Genomic DNA, 19,376 nt, shown 5'->3' with positions numbered 1-19,376 from the left:
GGTGAGTTCACGGTTCTTTAATTCTTATGACATAAGAACTGACACTAAATCTGGGGCTACAGAGGGAGCCAATCAATTTCACGTTCTTCAATTGCATTCGACAACAACCAATGTGCATATTTCAAAGCTAAAGCCTTTCCACTAGCAGGTATTCCAGAGCAGTGAACTCGACAGCAGCAAAAATTTTCTTATCTAAAAGGGACACTCAATTAATCTCATTACATTTGAATCTTTGATTCCTGCCAATACACAATTAAATTCAAAATGAGTTCTCAAAAAAATTAGCAGGCTTTCTAAAGTGGCCTTTGGAAAAACAAATCACTTGGGGAAAGCACTATAAAAGCTTTCTTTAAGGGTAAATGGGCTCTTCGAAAAAGAGATTATTTTCAGATACTGCCCCCAGGGACCGCCCGAGTCGCTCAAATCCTCAATGGATGACCAGCTTTCTCTTCTCTCTGAGAACTCCAGGCCAAGAGCCAGGGGTTGAGGGAGCTTTCCTCTCAATGTTCCTGGCAGTCCCAAATGCCACATGTCCACAACAGACCTCAACATCTTTGATTTGGTCCCAACAATCTGCTGCTTTGTATGTCCTGCCTTCACTGACAGTACCACCATCCACTCAGTGTCAAAGTCAGAAACCTCAAGGTTGTTCTTGATTCCTCTACTCTCACATGCAATCCATCATCACATCCTGTAGATGCCACTTTCTAAATCCCTTCAATCTCTGTTATCCCCATCCCGCCACCACAGCCTTGGTTCTGGCCTCATTATACCTCACCTGAACCACTGCAACAGCCTCTGAGATGGTCTCCCTGCCTTCTCCAATGCTGTCCTGCAATGTACCCAGAGAGACTTCCTCTAAAATGCAAATCTGATCAGGTCACTCAGTAGCTAAGGTCTTCTGCTTGATCTAGCCCACGGCTACAGCCTCTGGGCCTTTGCACTTTGTAGTATCCTTCCTACACTCCTTCACCTGGATTGTGAAGTTCATGCCCCTCATTGGTAGGCTGTGTCCACCTTCACCCCCACTTAGTCTGGCTGGGAGGCCTTCCTATGCTCCCACCGCCTTCTTTTTACCCTCTCTCTCATAGCATTTACCATATGGTATCAAAACTGCTTTTCATCATGTACATTTCGTGATGTTGGGGGCCAAATCTTACTCATCTCCTGATTCCTAACATTCAGCATTGTGCTTGGAGCATGGTAGGCTTCCATAGATGTTAAACAAATGAATAGATGGGTGAATGAGATTTCCTTTGACCCGTAATTTTCTTCATCTACATTAACTTGAATGAATCAAGGAGAGGGGATTAACTACCATTAGTGGGGAGAGGTCAAGATAAGATTAGGAGCTGTCTAGGGTCCTTTATCGCTTGTCCCTAAGGCAGAGGTGATAAGATTCTGTCCTGGGTGTAGGTTAGATGATGATGGTGAGCATGATGTGGAGATGGTAATGTGGATGGAATAATGATGAAGATGATGATGATGACGACAATGGCAATGATGGTGATGATAATGGCTATTAATTATGGTGGTGATGATGACAATGGTGATGATGGTGACAATGGCGATGATGGTGATGATAATGGCTATTAACTATGGTGGTGATGATGACAAGGGCGATGATGGTGCTGGTGATAATGATTGTTATGATGGTGATGACAATGGCAATGATGGTACTAGTAATAATGATTATTAACTATGCTGATGATAATGACAATGGTGATGATGGTGCTGATGACCATGATCGTTATGGTGATTATGATGAAAACTGCGATGATAGTGCTGGTGATGATGACTGTCATGATGATGGTGATGACAGTGGTGATGATAGTGCTGGTGATGATGGTTATGGTGATGATAATGACAACAGTGGTGATGATGATGACCAAAGCCATTTATCAAGCACCTGTGTTTCAGGCACTGCACTTGATAACCTTGTCCCCATCTTGTATATGAAGCATGTAAATGTCAGAAAGGTTAGATCATTTGCCCAAGGTCACACAACTGGTAAGTAGTGAAGCCTGGGTTTGAGACCAAGCTTGACACCAAAACTGGTGCTAAATTCATCTTCTTACACTGTGCTGATCATTGGAAACTTCATTCCTTCAGTATTTATTGAATACTGGTTATTTGCCAGATATATTGTAGGCACTGAGGATATGGTGGTGAACAAAACAGATGATCATCCTTGCTCTCCTGGAACTGACATCCTGGAGACAGAAGACAAAAGATAAACAAATAAATAAGTAAAATACATAGTATTTCCTATGGTTAAAAGTACTATGGAGAAAAATAGAGAAGAGTGATAGGGAATGCATGAGGTAGATGGAGATGAGGCTGTAGTATTAAATAGGATGGTCAGGGACAGCTTCCCTAGAAAGGTAACACTTTAGCAAAGATCTTAAGATGGTGAAGGAGTGATCTATGCAGATTTAGGGCAGAAGGAACAGCAAGTAAAAATACCCTGGGGTGAGGGAGATTGTACCCATGTGGCTAAAGATATAGGGTTTCTGAAGAGAAGAGAAGTAGAAAATGAGGCCAGAAAAATAGGGAGGTACAGATCTTTTAAAAACTTAAAGGCCATTGCAATGGTCAGAACAAATTGGTGGCTGGCCTCCGAGAAACAAGAAGAGATTGATGACAATCCTGAAGTCCCTATCGACTGTGAGTACCTCTGTATACTGTGCATGGCCCTATGCAATGGGGAGAGGGTTTTTCTCAGAATATTTTTTTCATGCTCGATCAGAAGTTGGATCTAAAGTAGGGTTTCTCATCCTAAGCCCTATGGACATTTGACTAGATAATTCTTTGCTTGTAGGGCTGGGGCTGTCCCGTGCATTGTAGAATGTTTAGCAGCATCCCTGGCCTCCATCCACTAGATGCCAGTAGCATCTCTTTTTCCAGTTGTGACAACCAAAATGCCTCCAGACCTTGCAAAATGTCCCCCACTGAGAACCACTGGTCTAAAGAAAGGCAAACTTAAGTTCCTTGTGCTGGGATCAAACTCCATTTCCCATGCTCATCACCTCCCCATCACCTATCAGCCCCTCCTCTGACTCACATTCACTGCTCAGAGAAGGGAACCTGGGGTTTTCTACTAAAGACCAGGCAAACATTAATTCTAGGTCCATTAGCCATTAGCACATCTACACACCAAGCAGACAGTCAGGGAGCCACTGCCTATTCTAACATGGCCCTGAGTCCCATGTGCTTACCCTGAAACCCACGTGAGAGCCCTATCATAGGCCTAGAACTTGCGATGGATGGTTTGGTGATGGTCACTGTTGTTCCCTTTCATCAGTAACCAGAAGATCTTTGGGATTCCTGACATCACCATGGGACCCTCCCTTCCCAGAGAGAATCTCGTCAGAGCAATACCAAAGAGTCTCCTCCTATGTCATCGAAATAGCTAATGTTTATTTGTACCAAAGTTTTGCACACCTTGTCTTATTTTGTAGGATCACTCTAAGATGTAGGATCTATTAATAACCCCACTTTATGAATGAGGAAACTGAGTCACAGAGACTTAAAAAATAAAAACAACTTTCCTGGGCTACAAGCACTGTAAACCACCATAACTGCCTCTGATAAGATAACCTAAGGAATTTATGTTAATTGAGCATCTAGTATGTGGCAGACAATGAGCTAGGACCTGAGAGCTCAGGGCCTGACAGAAGTTGGGCCCATAGGCGCTCTTGGCCTCACAGCAAAGGGGTCTCTGTCCATCTACAATCCACTGGGCACTGCTCAGCCTAAGTGCCAATATACATGTGAATTGTCTCCACACCCAGCCAAACTGGCATTTTCAGTTGACCAGGGCAGAATGTAGATGCTGAGACCTGAGGGGTGTATGCATTCATTTCACACCTACAAACTTGGAATTCAAGGTTCCAGAACCCGGAAGGAAAACCAATTTGCAATTTTTTTATTATTTTTTTTTTTTGAGATGGAGTTTCACTCTTGTTGCCCAGGCTGGAGTACAATGGCGCAATCTCAGCTCACCGCAACCTCCATCTCCCAGGTTCAAGCGATTCTCCTGCCTCATCCTCCCGAGTAGCTGGGATTACAGGCATGTGCCACCACACCAGGCTAATTTTGTATTTTTAGTAGAGATGGGGTTTCTCCATATTGGTCAGGTTGGTCTCGAACTCCTGACCTCAGGTGGTCTGCCCGCCTCAGCCTCCCAAAGTGCTGGGATTACAGGCGTGGAGTCACCACACCTTGCCCAATTTGCAAAATTTTTAAAATGAGAAGCCAGAAAATCAGACTCTAAATTTTAAAGAGTGGTGTTGGCTCTATAGGTTGTCTCTGCTCTGATGGGAACCACCTGGAACAGAAGAAATGAAAAACGTGCCCCTATCAATCTGCTTCGAGAAAAAGAAAGATTTTTCAGACCAGTTGGCTAATTTGGTCATTTAGAGCATGAACTTTGGAGCTAGTCTGCCTTCAAGTTGACGCTCAGCCTAATCGCATGCTAGCTGTAAGACCTCTGAGCTTCCATTTCCTTATCGGTGATATTCCTGCTTGCAATCATAGATAACTCACAGGGTTGTTCTGAAGATTAACCAGGAAAATGCATGGAACACTATGCAAAGTATTTAGCATCGTAAAGGATCAATACGTGTTATTATTATTACTATTCTCATTATCAACATCGCCATCAATATCATCATCATTATGGTGATGATAGTGACATCATCATTATCATCTTTCCATAGGAAAAGATCCTACATAATCCTAAGTCACTCAGATCAAAACCTCAGAGTCACCCTGGACTCTGCTCTTTCACCATGTCCCATATCCAAACTCCTCCTCCCAAATCTCTCTAGAATGGAATCACTTCTCAGCCCCTCCATTACCAGTCTCCTGGCCCAAAGCCATCACCATCTCTTGCCTGGATTACTGTAGTAGCCTCTGACTGGTCTACCTGCATCCATTCTTTTCCCCCTTTTGTCTAATCTCCATATAATATTCAGAGAAATCCAGTTAAAAAGTAGCTCAGATCACCACCTGAGGTCAGGAGTTTGAGACCAGCCTGGCCAGCATGGTAAAACCCCGTCTCTACTAAAATACAAAAATTAGCAGGGCCTATTGGCACGTGCCTGTGCCGGCTACTCAGGAGGCCCAGGCAGGAGAATCGCTTGAACTGGGAGGTGGAGGTTGCAGTAAGCCAAGATGGTGCCATTGCACTCCAGCCTGGGCCACAGAACGAGATCCATTTAAAAAAAAGAAAAGTAACTCAGATCACATCCACCTCTGCTCCAAACCCTCTGGTACCATTCTATATTCTGGGAAGAGTCAAAGTCTATTCAGTGGCCTGCAAGACCCTACATCACCTGTCCCCTGGCCCCAGCTCACTCTGCTCCAGACGCAATGGACTTCTTGTCATACCTTGAACATGTCACACATGCCCCACCTCAGGGCCTTTGCATACACTGACTCTTTACCAGGAATTACCATCTCCTGCTAGATGTCTACATGGCTTCCTCTCTCTTTCCATCTTTATTAAAACATTGCTTCTCAGTGAGCCATCTTTAGCCTCCTACTTAACTTTGCAATTTCCCATATACTGCCAACCTCCAACTCTCCTATTCTTTTCCAAAACACATATTATCTAACTCAGCACTTATTTTACTTTGTTATTTTGCTTATTTTCTGCCATTTCCAGTGACAGCAGGGGTTTTTATCTGTTCACTGTTACATCCCCAGTCCCCAGGACAGTGCCTGGCACATGGCATATCCTAAAAGATTCATTGTATGAACGAAGAAATGAATGAATTCATAAAATGAATGAATGACTCTCCATTACTGTTATCATAGGCCCCATCAATCTAGCTCTCAGAACTCAGCATTCCAGTTGCCACAATCCCTTTCTGTCACTTGCGTTTCAGACACCCAGGGGCACTGGGTTGTGTGTGAAACCTCTGAAATTTGCTCTACCATCTGGACAATCATTTCAAGTGTTTCTCTTGCCCTGAGCTTCCGCCCTTAGAAACTCAGATTCAGATTCTATGTCAATCAGCAATCCTGAGCCCAGCATGGCCACATCCACGAGGAAGCCTGGGAGAGCCTCAGGGACCAGAGCAGCCAGCAATTGGCCAGTGCATGCTGGTGATGATGGATGGGGAGTATCGAAGGCGATGGCGGTGACAAAGCAGGCAGTGGAGGGGCATCGATCCAGGAGGGAGGCTCAAAGTCCCCGCTTCCCGTCCATTGACCGGGAGTTTAATGAAAGCGATCATTCACTTTCAGATCCCATTGCAGGAGCAGGCGTGCTGACCAGCAACGGGGCCTGAGCCAGCTGTCCCAGGGCCCTGCTTTCTGAGCTGCACTTTACAAAACACCTCTCTGTTGGACTTGGAACTTGCCCTCCGCGGCAGAGGTGATTTGCACTTTCTCCAAGTGCTCCAGATGGACCGAGGGGATGGGGGGCAGTGAAAAAGATAAAATGTTTCGGCTTGAAAGGCAACCAATGACCCGCTGCCCTGGCTCAGCCCCCTTCCTCAGTCATGGGGTAGCGAGGGACCGGCAGCCTCACAATGTTATCAGGAGGAAGAAAGGCAAACTTGGGCGCCTTTTAGTCCCCTCCGTTTAGCCAGAAAAGCCTCTTCCACTGCCAAGGTCACGTGCCAGCTCCCTGATACGGCTTCTAGAAAAGGGCTTCCCCACTCCCTCCCCACTGTCCAGCAACGTGAGGGGCCAAGGCATCCAGATCAGACCGCTTAATGGAGAGTTTCAGGTCTCTTCGATTCCCCCCATGCAAGAGGGTGGGCTCAGTGGAACACCATAACCTCCCCTCTCCCTGCCCTTCCTACACCTGGCCTTCCTTACCTAGGAAAGTCCCCTGTCCAATTATACGCCGGGCAACCGCAGAGGCCCAATTTGGCCTGTTAGCTCCAGGAAGTTCCACCAGATGGCGTTCATGAGCTCTCATGTTTCCTCTCTGTCTCGCCATAATTTCTGACCACAGAATTTTTTAAAAACAAACAATTTTAATAGTTTGGAAAATTTCCCTCTAGACTTCTTTTGCCCTGTGCATACACTTCTTAAAAATTCCATAAATGTGATCATCGTGTCTATGCTATTGAGTGGTTTGTTTTTGTTTATTTCAATAGCTTTGGGGGTACAAGTGGCTTTTGGTTACACGGATGAATTGTATAGTGGTGAGGTCTGAGATTTTAGTGCACCCATCACCTGAGTCATGTTCATTCTACCCAATAGGCAGTTTGTTTGTTTGTTTGTTTTTTAACCCTCACCCTGCACTCAGTCTCCCCGAATCTCAGTCTCCAATGTCCATTATACCACTCTGCATGCTTTTGTGTAATCATTGCTTGGGTCCTGCTTTGACCGCAGAAATTTTACCATAATAATGGAAGCAGTAGTTAGAATGCATCATGTACTTAACTTGTGCCAGGCATTATGCCGAGTGTTTACGTGCCTAGTAGAGGTTAGAAAACAAGAACTCTACAGCTAGACGGAGTGGGCTCTTATCCTGGCCATACCTCCATTGTCATAGGGCCTTGGGCAAGTAAGTCATTTGTTGTGCCTCAGTTTCCTCAGGTATAAAATTGATATAATACCTATCCCACAGAGTTATAGAGAGGAGAAAATGGCTTAAGGCACATAAATCTCTTAGAAAACAATAAGCAGTTATAGCCGATTGTGATATAAATCTCATTTAACTCTGACAATTCCTTGAAGTAACCACTATTATTTTCCCCCACTTTACACAAGAGAAAAATGGAGCTCAGAGAGATTGAGTAAAGTTGACCACGGTTGTATTGTTTCCAATGCTACTGAATCCAAAGAACATTGATAGACATCTCCCAGATTGTCCAATTTCATGAACCATTGTGTCTCACATCCTGTCACATTTATGAAAATTCAGCCATTAGCAGCTGAGCACAAGAAAGGTTCCGGGAGCTGGGCAGGTCCAATAAATAATCCACTGTTGGAGACGGGGAGTGAGGAAAGACTCTCTCGAATTTTGTCTTCATTCTTTTTCAGACAACCCATCCTCAAAGCAATCCAGGAACTTGGCGGAAGAGCTGGGCAAAGCTGTGGAGATCATGGGCAAAGGCAAGAATGGGATCGGCTTTGGCAAAGTGGACATTACCGTAGAGAAAGAGCTTCAGCAGGAGTTTGGGATTACCAAGGCCCCGCAGTTGAAGCTGTTTTTTGAGGGCAACAGGTCGGAGCCCATCAGCTGCAAAGGTAATGGTGCTTGCGTGTCACATTTGTTTCATGTTCATGGAAAGTCCACTTAACAGCCATAGGGTAAAGGTGGGAGGCTCTGCTCCATGCAGCCTCTCAGGGACCCAGGCCCCTCCAGCTTGTGACTCTGCCCTTTTCTAGGGTCTTGGAACCACTTGCTCTTTCCTCTGTATCCAGACAGCAGTTTGGGTAAGGGGTAGAAGGTCACCATGAGTACTGCTCATGGCCCTGGCCATGGACAGTGGGAAGTATCACTTCTATTCACACCCCGTTGACCAGAATTCTGCTACATGGCCCGAACTAACTGCAAGAAAGGCTGAGAAATACAGTTCAGCTCTGTCTTTAGAAAGAAAACGGGTTCAGTGAATATGTAGCTGCCTCTACTATAGCTTGCAGCTCAGCTGATGGGCCCTAGAAACACCAAGAGGTGGGAGGGTGGGGTGCATGGCTTAGAAACCAGACACCAGAGATTAAGTTCTAACTTCACTTCCCACTCCCAATCTTCGACTTTAGAATGATTTTGACAGAGTCCTAGGACTAGGGAAGCACTAGTTAGCCAAAAGGGAAATTGAGAAATGATGGAACATGACAGGTTTGGGATGCAATGTCTACCAAACAATTTAAGTTCTATCATCATATATTTCATTCATTGATTAACTCATTCATTCATTTATTCAACATCCATTTATTGACAAGCTACCATGTGCCAAGCCCTATCTTGATGTTGAGGATGTATAGAGAATAAGGTACTAGTATGGCACATATGGTAGCCCCAACTTCTAGAAAGTTACGTATATGAAGGCATTCATGGATGCAGGATGGATAAATGGATGGAAGGATGGAAGTAAAAAAACTGATGAACACAGAAGCGCCTGTAACAGCTGTGCCAGTAGAATGTTCTCATTATATATGTTAAATTATTGAGTCTTGAGTAACGGAAACTGCCTTCCACTGGATCTGGTGTATAGCCAGCTTCCAATAAGCCAGATTCAGTGTTATTTGCAAGAAACACACATCCAGGGGGCTGCAGGATGCTTTGCAGTTCTCAGAACGGACACAAGAGGGCATAAAAGACACAGGATAGACCCAGAGCAAGGCACCGCAAGAGAACCTCAGAGCAGTCACCTAAGGGCAGGGTTGCAGCTCCCAGCAGGCTTGTGGGAGGGTGGTGGCTGTGTGGTCGAGAGAAGACGTGGGGAGGGAGGGCAGGAGCAGTGAGAGAAGCAACAGAGGGTGCTGTTTCCTGTGGATACCAGGGGATGACCCTCAACAAGGGGGACTCACTGACACCAGCAAGGAGCCCTTTGTGATGTGTTTGCTCTGGGGAGAGCTATGAGGAAATGGGAGGCCCTAGGTCATCGGAGCCCGTGACTGCTAATGGAGTGGCCCAGGTGCTGCGATGACCTTCCTTCCTGAAGGGCAGGAGAGACCTGACTCCACTTAGAGGCGACAAAGTAACAATATGGCAACTTCCAGACTGTGGATGAAACTAGCAGAGAAGGTCCCCAAGGCATTTGACCTCTGAGCCCCCTTCATCAGGGAAACCAGTGCCTGGGACCTCTTCTGCCATACAGGAAGCTTCATCATCACCCCCTCTAGGAAGTCTCCCCTGACTGCCCAGGCCAGAGTGCCTGCTCCACCTCTGTGGCCTCACAGCATCTGTGTTTTCCCCTGGCCTCAAAGAATTACATCTGCTACTTACTGCGTGTTCTCTACAGAGAGCATCACAAGGGCAGTGGCTGATCTCGCTTGCACTCCTGAGTCCTCTAAAGAGACTACCGGAATTGACAGCACTCCCCTCTGCATCCAAATCCTTACTGCAGGCTTAAGAAACAATCACTGCCTCTCGTCGAATCTCAGTTTTTTTCATCTGTTAAATGGGGATGGTGAAAAGATCGATCCCTCTACGTTGTTGGGAAGATAAAACGATGTTTGCAAGGCACACGGCCTGACACATACCTGTAGCATATACTGTGTTCCGGCCATTGTTCTAGACCCTTCTCCTATGTCATAACACCCCAATATAAGAGGTGTTTTACAGATGGAGAAACTGAGGCACACAAAGGTAGAATAACTTCTTCAAAGCTCCCCAGCGAGTAGTGGTGGAGTCAGCAAAAGTTTTCTGCAAAGGCCCAGATCATTAATATTTCAGGTCCTACAAGCCAGGCAGTCTCTGTTGTAACTACTCAGATCTGCTGATGCAATGTGAAGGCAGCCACGTGTTAACAAATGGGAATGACTGTGTTCCAATAAAGTTTTATTTATACGTTCAAACAGCAGACCTGATTTGGACTACAGGCTGTAGTATGTTGAAATCTGCTTTACATTGCACTATACTCTAAGCAAGTGGCAGATGTGTTCGTTATTATTATCGGACTATTAGTTTTCTGATTCTAGTCCAATGCCTGGAACAATTAAGCTCTTAACAAATAGTTTCTGAGCCAAGTGCAGTGGCTCACACCTGTAATCCCAACAGTCTGGGAGGCTTAGATGGGAAGATCACTTGCGCCCAGAAGTTTGAGACCAGCCTGGTCAACACAACAAGACCTGTCTCTACAAAAACCTTAAAACTTAGCCAGGTGTGGTGGTGGATACCTGTATTCTCAGCTACTCAGGAGGCTGAGATGGGAGAATCGCTTGAACCCAGGAATTTGTGGCTACATTGAGCCATGATTGCACCACTGTACTTCAGCCTGGGTGACAGAGTGAAATCCTGTCTCTAAATTTTAAAATAATAATAATAGTTTTTGAGTTTGAATACACGGAATTGGAAGCACCCACTGCAGGCAGGCATAGGATAAAGTACCTACCCATATTTCTGCTGGGCTTACTTCCTCAGTATTACTTCCAGCCAGAGAAAGGGGAAGGGGAATGCCAGGATGAAGCCGGGACAAGGACTGAGGATCCCTCGATTTTAGGATGAGCAGTAGCCATGGGAACTTCAATGAGCCTTTTACAACCAGGCTTCCAATTTCTCTCTTTTTTTCTTTTTCTTTTCTTTTTTTTTTTTTTTTGAGATGGAGTCTTGCTCTTTTGCCAGGCTGGAGTGCAGTGGTGTGATCTCAGCTCACTGCAACCTCCACCTCCCGGGTTCGAGTGATTCTCCTGCGTTAGCCTCCCGAGTAGTTGGGTCTACAGGCATGTGCCACCACTCCCAGCTAATTTTTAGTATTTTTAGTAGAGATGGGGTTTCACCATGTTGGCCAGAATGGTCTCAATCTCTTGACTTCGTGATCCACCTGCCTTGGCCTCCCAAAGTGCTGGGATTACAGGTGTGAGTCACTGCACCTGGCCCAATTTCTCTTTTTCTAAACAGGATGAGTAATGCCAGTTCTGCCTACTTGCCAGGGCTCCTCTGACCTGAGAGGGGACGGTGCTTTACGCATCTTCTGCAATGTGACTTTGATAAAAACCCCTCTTAGGACGCAGGTGGGATTTAGTCCTTGTGGGGTCAAAGCCCCAGTCCCGTTTTTATCTATCCTCCAAGGATTGATGACCGCCACCCTGGAAGGAGGGAGACTCAGGTTGCCTCTAGGCCTCTATTAATGATGCAGCCACAACTTGTGCCTGGAAATATGCAGCCCAGTGCCGGCCCTAGTCAATCATTGACATTGCATTCACACTTCAGTTGTCACCGTGTCCTCTGGCACAGAGCCAAGTACCAAAGGAGGTCCCCAACAAGGGCAGTGCCTGATCTGCAGGCACAAAGGAATCAACAGCTTGCAGAGTTCATAGCTACTTTGGTCCCACAGGGGCCAGAGGGGCAAATGGAGCTCACACATCCCCAAGAAGGTGGCCCAAGATCAAGTTTCCTCAAACCAGCTTCCCTAATGACTCATTCAGCCCCTTCATTCATTCTAGAAAGATTTCTTAAGCACCTACTATGTGCCAAGCATTATAGGAGCTTACTGGGAGCTCATACTGAACAAGCTAGCAAAAAATCATCATAATAATTTCAAGAACGGATAGACTCCGTGAAGAAAATAGAGCAGCTCGGCCGGGTGCTGTGGCTCACGCCTGTAATCCCAGCACAGACAAAACCTTGTCCTACTAAAAATTGCTTAAAAATTAGCTAGGTGTGGGCTGGGCATGGTGGCTCAAGCCTATAATGCCAGCCCTTTGGGAGGCCGAGGTGGGAAGATCGCCTGGAGTTCAAGACCAGCCTGGCCAACATGGTGAAACCCTGTCTCTACTAATACTAAAAAATTAGCCGGGCATGGTGGCACATGCCTGTAGTCTCACCTACTCGAGAGGCTGAGCCAGGAGAATCACTGGAACCTGGGAGGCGGAGGTGCAGTGAGCCAAGATTGAGCCACTACACTCCAGCCTGGGCAACAGAGTAAGACTCTGTCTCAAAAAAAAAAAAAAAAATTAGCCAGGTGTGGTGGTACATGCTTGTAGTCCCAGCTACCCAGAGGGCTGAGGTGGGAGGAGGGCTTGAGCCTGGGAGATCGGGGCTGCAATGAGCCACAACCACACCACTGCATTCTAGCCTGGGTGACAGAAGGATAAACTGTCTCAAAAAAAAAAAGACCCTAAAATGAGAGCAACTTAATGCCCATCAGCAGAGAATGGACAAATAAGTTGTGGAATATTCACAGCAGTGGAAATGAATCTTCAAGTACATGAAAAACTGTGGCTGAATCTCACAAACATAATGAAATCAGAGCCAAGAACATTCATATGAAGTTCAGGAACAGGGCAGACTAATGCATGCTGTTAGAAGTTAGGGCAGTGATGGAATACTATACAGCCATAAAAAGGAATGAGATTATGTCCTTTGCAGGGATATGGATGAAGCTGGAATTCATCATCCTCAGCAAATTAGCACAGGAACAGAAAACCAAACACCACATATTTTCACTCATAAATGGGAGTTAAACAATGAGAACACATGGACACAGGGAGGGGAACATCACACATTGGGGCCTGTTGGGGTGGAGGGCGAGGGAAGGGAGAGCATTAAGACAAACACCTAATGCATGCGGGGCTTAAAGCCTAGGTGACAGGTTGATAGGTGCAGCAAAGCACCATGGCACGTGTATACCTATGTAACAGACTTGCATGTTCTGCACATGTATCCCAGAACTTAAAGTAAAATAAAAAGAAGAAGAAGAAGGAGAAGGAGAGGAAGAGGAAGAGGAAGAGGAAGAAGGAGAAGGAGAAGAGGAGGAGGAGGAGAAGGAGGAAGAGGAAGAGGAAGAAGAAGAAGAAGAAGAAGAAGAAGAAGAAGAAGAAGAGGAAGAAGAGGAAGAAGAGGAAGAAGAGGAAGAAGAAGAGGAAGAAGAGGAAGAAGAGGAAGAAGAAGAATAAGAATAAGAAGAAGAAGAAGAAGAAGAAGAAGAAGAAGAAGAAGAAGAAGAAGAAGAAGAAGAAGAAGAAGAAGAAGAAGAAGAAGAAGTAGTAGTAGTTAGGGTGGTGGTTACTCTTGGATGTGGGGGAGTAGAGGCTGGGAGTGAGCACAACAGGGACTGCTGAGGATCTGATGATGTTCTAGTTCTTGATTTGGGTTGTAGTTACACAGGTGTGTTCATTTTGTGAAAATCCATCTAACCATACATTATCATTTATGCACCTTTCTGCATGTAAATTTACTTTATTATAAGTTTTTGAAAAGGCTTCATGTTCTCATGAAATAAAGCAAATATACCAAAGGTAGAGCCTTTGCAGTTGATTTAGTAGCTCAGGGTGCATTCATTAAGCCTCAGGCAGCAATTTGTCCTGCTGCAGGACTTTGTATAGGCTGTTTGCTTCTCATAGAAGACTTTCCCTCTCCTTAATGCCTCCTAGTTAACTCCAGTGCATTCTTTTCTTTCTTTTCTTTTCTTTTCCTTTCCTTTCTTTCTTTCTTTTTTTTTTTTTTTTCGAGACAGAGTCTTGCTTGTTGTCCAGGCTAGAGGGCAGTGGTACGATGTCAGCTCACTGCAATCTCCATCTCCTGGGTTCAAGTGATTCTCCCGCCTCAGCCTCCCGAGTAGCTGGGATTATAGGCGTGTGCCACCATGCCCGGTTAATTTTTTGTATTTTTAGTAGATACAGGGTTTCACCGTGTTAGCCAGGGTGGTCTCGATCTCCTGACCTTGTGATCTGCCTGCCTTGGCCTCTTAAAGTGCTGGGATTACAGGTGTGAGTCACTCTGTCTGGCCCAGTGCATTCTTTAGTTTACAGCTCATCCGCAATTTCCTCCAGGAAGTCCTCCTTGACTTCACAGTCTACATCAGGCATCTTTGCTACAGACTGGCAGAATTTTGATTTCAAGTATTTCCTTTGGGTATAATGATGCCCTTGTTTGTGTATTTATTTGATTGTTGTCTTCCTCAACAGAATGAGAGCTGTGAAAGGTGGTAATGTGTTTGTTTCTGTTAAACCTTATATCTCCAGGGCTGAGTACAGCACTTGATAGTAAGCACCCGATACATATTTGCCAAGTAAATAAATAAGGGAAGAAATAAATAATGAGTAAATGAATAACAGTCTGTGGATGTAGTTCAAAGCTACTCACAAGGAATGTTGCTTTATCTCATAAATTTATTTATTTATTTTAGAGACAAGGTCTCACTCTGTCTCCCAGGCCAATTATAGCTCACTGCAGCCTTGAACTCCTGGGCTCAAGCAATCCTTCTGCCTCAGTCTCCCAAATAGCTGGGACTGCAGGCACATGCCACAATGCCTGGCTAATTTTTTTTTTTTTTTTTTTTTTTGTAGAGCTGAATGTCTGACTATGTTGCCCAGACTGGTCCCAAACTCCTGGCCTTGAGTGATTTTCCTGCGTTGGTCTCCCAAAGTGCTAGAAAATAGGCATGGGCCACCATGCTTAGCTCATAAACTCATTTAAAATGTTCACTTTTAATGTTCTGTAGCAGATACAAATATATAATATTTTACATTACTTTCCATCATGTGAAACTGATAATCCTAGAAAAACACATGTTCACCTGTATGTAGCCCTCCGTACCTCTGGCTCACCAATTTGTCTTTCCAGATATGATAGATGTGTCTTAATTTTAGAAGCTAAGACTTTTGTGTGCTTGACACCACCCATGCGATAGCTGAGAAATGGAAGTCAGGAGTGGATGACCTGAGAGGGCATTTGAATCTCAGCTGAGGAATGGGGGACACAGAAGGATAATAGGATTTTCCCAAGGTTACAGAGCTAGGTGGTCTTTCCAGCTATATTTTATTGAGATTTTAAAAAATAAATCAATCTTCCTGTCACCTTGGAGAATGCATAGGAAAAGAAGTCTGGAAATGCCTCCTCCTAAATTTGATCTTCAGGTTTGCTAGTTGGGTGCCTGTTGGCAGTTGAACCTTGGTTTCCTCATCTGCAAAATGGGGAGAGTAAAAGTATCTATTTCGTAGATGACTGTGAAGATTTAATACATGCAAAACATTCAGCACAGTGTCTGGGCCTCGGTAAGTGCTCAGTAACATTTAGCTGCTGTTGTTAATGTCCATGCTTGGAGCTTGGGGAAGAGGGGAATGGAGGAACTGACCTTGGCCTTCAAGGGATGGGAGCCTGAGACAAGAAGCTTCTATGCATTAAACTGGAGAAAGACCAGCTTCTTGCTTTGGTTCAAGAGGAAACTTCTCTGGTATCCATTTGACTGTGTCTTTCTCCAGGAGTGGTTGAATCTACTGCCTTAGTCGTTTGGTTGAGACGACAAATTAGCCAGAAAGCATTTTTGTTCAACAGCAGCCTGCAGGTGGCAGAGTTTGTGACATCCAGGCCCTTGGTCATCGTTGGCTTCTTCCAGGTACTGGGGCCAAGAGGTGGGAGGAGGCTTTCAACTGGTGAAAGTGCTGTGTCTGGGAGGGAATGGGTGATGAGACTCTTCTGTTTTGGTTGCCCAATTTTCTCCATCCAATGAGCTGGTTTTTAGGGGAAGCTCCAAGGGTTCAAATGGACGGGAATGGAGAGAAAAGAGAAAAGAATGGCATCTGTACTTAATGGGTTTTAACAGTGTGGCTAATCTTCTTAGGGGTCCATTTAGAACATCACTTAATAAAGGGATATCTTAGTTTCTGGTTTCAGAGCCATTGTTCTCTGTGAGTCTGAAGGCCACCAGCTGTGCTTGGGCCAGGCCAGTTTCTCTCCCTAACCTCTTTCCAAGCATTCTCATATATTAAAATCAGTAGCACAGGATAAACATGCACTCATTCGAAAATACGCCAACCCTTAGAGGTGCAGTAGGAGGAGATGTTTGGGGAAGAACGTAAGTAACTTAGATATAATCATGAAATGTCTCATAATAGCCTTACATATAGATGTTTTTCATATTTATAAATAACTTGCAAATTGTTCTTGCTATTGGAGAATGAGTTTCTCATGTGTCTGGATTCATTTGCTATAAACTGGTGACTCCTCTCCTTCTCCCAGTAGAAGGCAGAATTCGGGCATTATATTTAATACAGAGAGAATATCTGCCTCTCTCCCTCACCCCTTGCCATTTCTTTGAGAGGTGTTTGGCCTTAATTTTCTTTCAAGCTAAAGAATGAAGGCTGAAATTCTTGATATTAAGTTCACATTTTGTATTACATGTGGTAAAATCAATTGTCTCTTGTGAAAGTAACTAAGGAATAAATGTTAAAAGTCTCAATCACTGGGCTAGAACAGCCTTTACTCTAGCGATTGGAAAAGGTCACATTTATCAATTCTCTTCGTTGATCTCTGAGGGCTTGCCTATTTTGGCTTTAGTTATAGCCAGAGAAGCGTTTTGAGTATGAAATACTCACGAAAGAGGATTTGGGTGACCCAGCCAAACCCCAGTACTTGAAAAAGTGAAGAGACGAATCAGCCACCACTGCCGTCTTTCCCTTATATAAGCCAGGCACCTTGATTTCTACCGAAGCCTTTCCAAATATCCTTTCCCAAACAGGATTTAGAGGAAGAAGTAGCAGAGTTGTTCTATGATGTGATCAAAGACTTTCCAGAGCTCACGTTTGGAGTCATAACGATTGGCAATGCCATTGGGCGTTTCCACGTCACCCTTGACAGCATCCTGGTGTTCAAAAAGGTAGGATTTTGATCCTATTGCTAGTGAGGGGGTCTCTAGTTCAAAGTAGTGGAATCGTATGAGCTTTGGGTACAAATTCTGGTTCTGCCACTTGTGAGCTCAGTGGCATTGGACTAGTTGACTTCTGTGAAGTCACGGTCTCCCAGTGTGACTCCAGCCTTTCTAGCCATTTAAGCTTCTTCTCTTTATTTAACCAGTAAATGCAGTTCATCAAGGCTCAATCCTATGCCCTCTTTTCTTCTACACCATGCTTCCCCTTCTACCCTTCATCAGCAGTTACCATCTATGCTACACGCACATGTCTTATAAATATCCATCTCCAGTGAGATTTCTCTAATCTGCAGACCTTTATGTGCAACCAGATGTCTCAACATGGCTAAGCCCAAAGTCATAATCTCCTCTCCAGGTCCTCTCCCAGTGTTTTCTCTTGCTCAAGGAATGATGCAACCACCTCCCCCATCCAGTTAAACAAGTCAGAAAACCCAGCCAACATTCTAACACTTCCCTCTCCTTCACCTCTCATAGGCAATCCATCACCACAACCCTACTGATTTTATAACCAAAATATCTCTTTAATCATTAATTTCTATCTTTATTGATACCATCCTAGATCAAGAGTATAAAATGAGGGAAGAAGCCTTATGCCCAGGGTTCGAAACCAGCCTGGGCGGTATAGTGAGACTACATCTTTACAAAAAAAAAAAGAAAGTTATTCAGGCATGGTGGCAAGTGCTTGTAGTCCTAGCTCCTCAGCAAGCTGAGGCAGGAGGATTGATTGAATCTGGGAGGTTGAGGCTGCAGTGCGCTGATTAAACCACTGCACTCCAGCCTGGGCAACAGAATGAGACCCTGTCTCAAAAAGAAAAACAAGAAATAAAAAGAATAATAATGATAAAAGAAAAACTTTAGACAAGTTAAATTGAAGAGCTTAGTTGAGCAAAGAACAATTCATGAATCAGGCAGCCTCCCAAGCCAGAGTAGGCTCAGACAGACTCCAGCAAAGCCACATGGTGGAAGAAGATTTATGGACAGAAAAAGCAAAGTGATGTACAAAAAACAGAAGTGAGGTTCAGAAACAGCAGGCAGGATTGGTTACAGCTCAGTGTTCGCCTTAGTTTAACAATGATTGAACAGTTGGCCACCTTTGATTGGCCAAAACTCAGTGATTGGCACAAGTGTAGGCTATGACGGTCTATTTACACCTCCATTTAGGTTATAGTTCACTATGTATAGAGAAACGTTTAGGCCAAACTTAAAACATGTAAGGAGGCAGCTTTAGGCTAAGCTTGATTTAACACCTGTCAGTGAAGTCCTGAATCTCCTGAGACCGGGCTTGTCCTAATAGGAATGAGCTGTCAGTCATTAGTTGGAATAGTATGTGAGAAATTGCTTAGCCCTGGCACCGATATTTTAATATTTGATGGATTACAGAGCATGACAATGGCTGGGGCCATTAAGTCAATTACACTCCTTGTGGCCTGCCACAGATCTGAGATTTTCATGACTCTCACCTACCCAGATTCCACCCACAGACTAATCTGAGCAGCCCTTCCTAGTTATTCACTACCTACATTACAGACTACACCTGACACCATTCCTCAGTGCTTTCTTTTCATCCAAGGAGAAAATGGTGCTATTTATATTTATTAAATGGCTATATCACGAAAGCTACTGTCCTCCAATGTGTTTCTCCTTTGGTCCAAGGGAAAAATCGTGAACCGCCAAGAACTTATTAATGACAGTACCAACAAACAGGAACTCAATCGTGTCATAAAACAGCACCTTACAGATTTTGTGATCGAATACAACGCTGAGGTCAGTGAGTAAAGCGTCCCCAGAGGAAGGGGAGCTGGGGCCACTGTGTGTGCTTGGGATGACATACTTTCCCGGTCATTTCAGAATAAGGATCTGATTTACGAGTTGTACATCATGAGTCACATGCTGCTCTTCGTCTCCAAAAGCTCGGAGTCATTTGGAATCATAATTCAGCATTATAAGCTGGCGTCAAAGGAATTCCAAAACAAGGTTTGTAGAGTGCGCCATTGCTCTTTGGGACTCCAGGATGAGGATTCAAAGCCTACAGACCCTGAGGGCGTTTGCCTGCCCTGCTTATTATAAATTGAATCAGGAAAGATCGGCATGTGC

At 44.6% G+C, this 19,376-nt stretch overlaps 1 protein-coding gene across 2 annotated transcripts in view; it reads left to right on the top strand.

Annotated features, from left to right (window-relative positions):
• Positions 1 to 19,376, top strand: part of PDILT (protein disulfide isomerase like, testis expressed) — a 61,678-nt gene that overhangs the window by 29,051 nt on the left and 13,251 nt on the right. For both annotated transcript variants that reach the window (XM_077986421.1, XM_001087695.5), the window contains exons 3-7: positions 8,011 to 8,217; positions 15,838 to 15,971; positions 17,094 to 17,231; positions 18,936 to 19,046; positions 19,131 to 19,256. In XM_077986421.1, coding sequence (XP_077842547.1) covers positions 8,011 to 8,217; positions 15,838 to 15,971; positions 17,094 to 17,231; positions 18,936 to 19,046; positions 19,131 to 19,256 — 716 coding nt within the window. The remainder of the gene's footprint in view (positions 1 to 8,010; positions 8,218 to 15,837; positions 15,972 to 17,093; positions 17,232 to 18,935; positions 19,047 to 19,130; positions 19,257 to 19,376) is intronic.

The sequence above is a fragment of the Macaca mulatta genome, chromosome 20 (assembly GCF_049350105.2).
Source record: "Macaca mulatta isolate MMU2019108-1 chromosome 20, T2T-MMU8v2.0, whole genome shotgun sequence".
NCBI lineage: Eukaryota > Metazoa > Chordata > Mammalia > Primates > Cercopithecidae > Macaca > Macaca mulatta.
The sequence above is the reverse complement of the archived record's forward strand: the minus strand, read 5'-3'. Positions and strand labels throughout refer to the sequence as shown.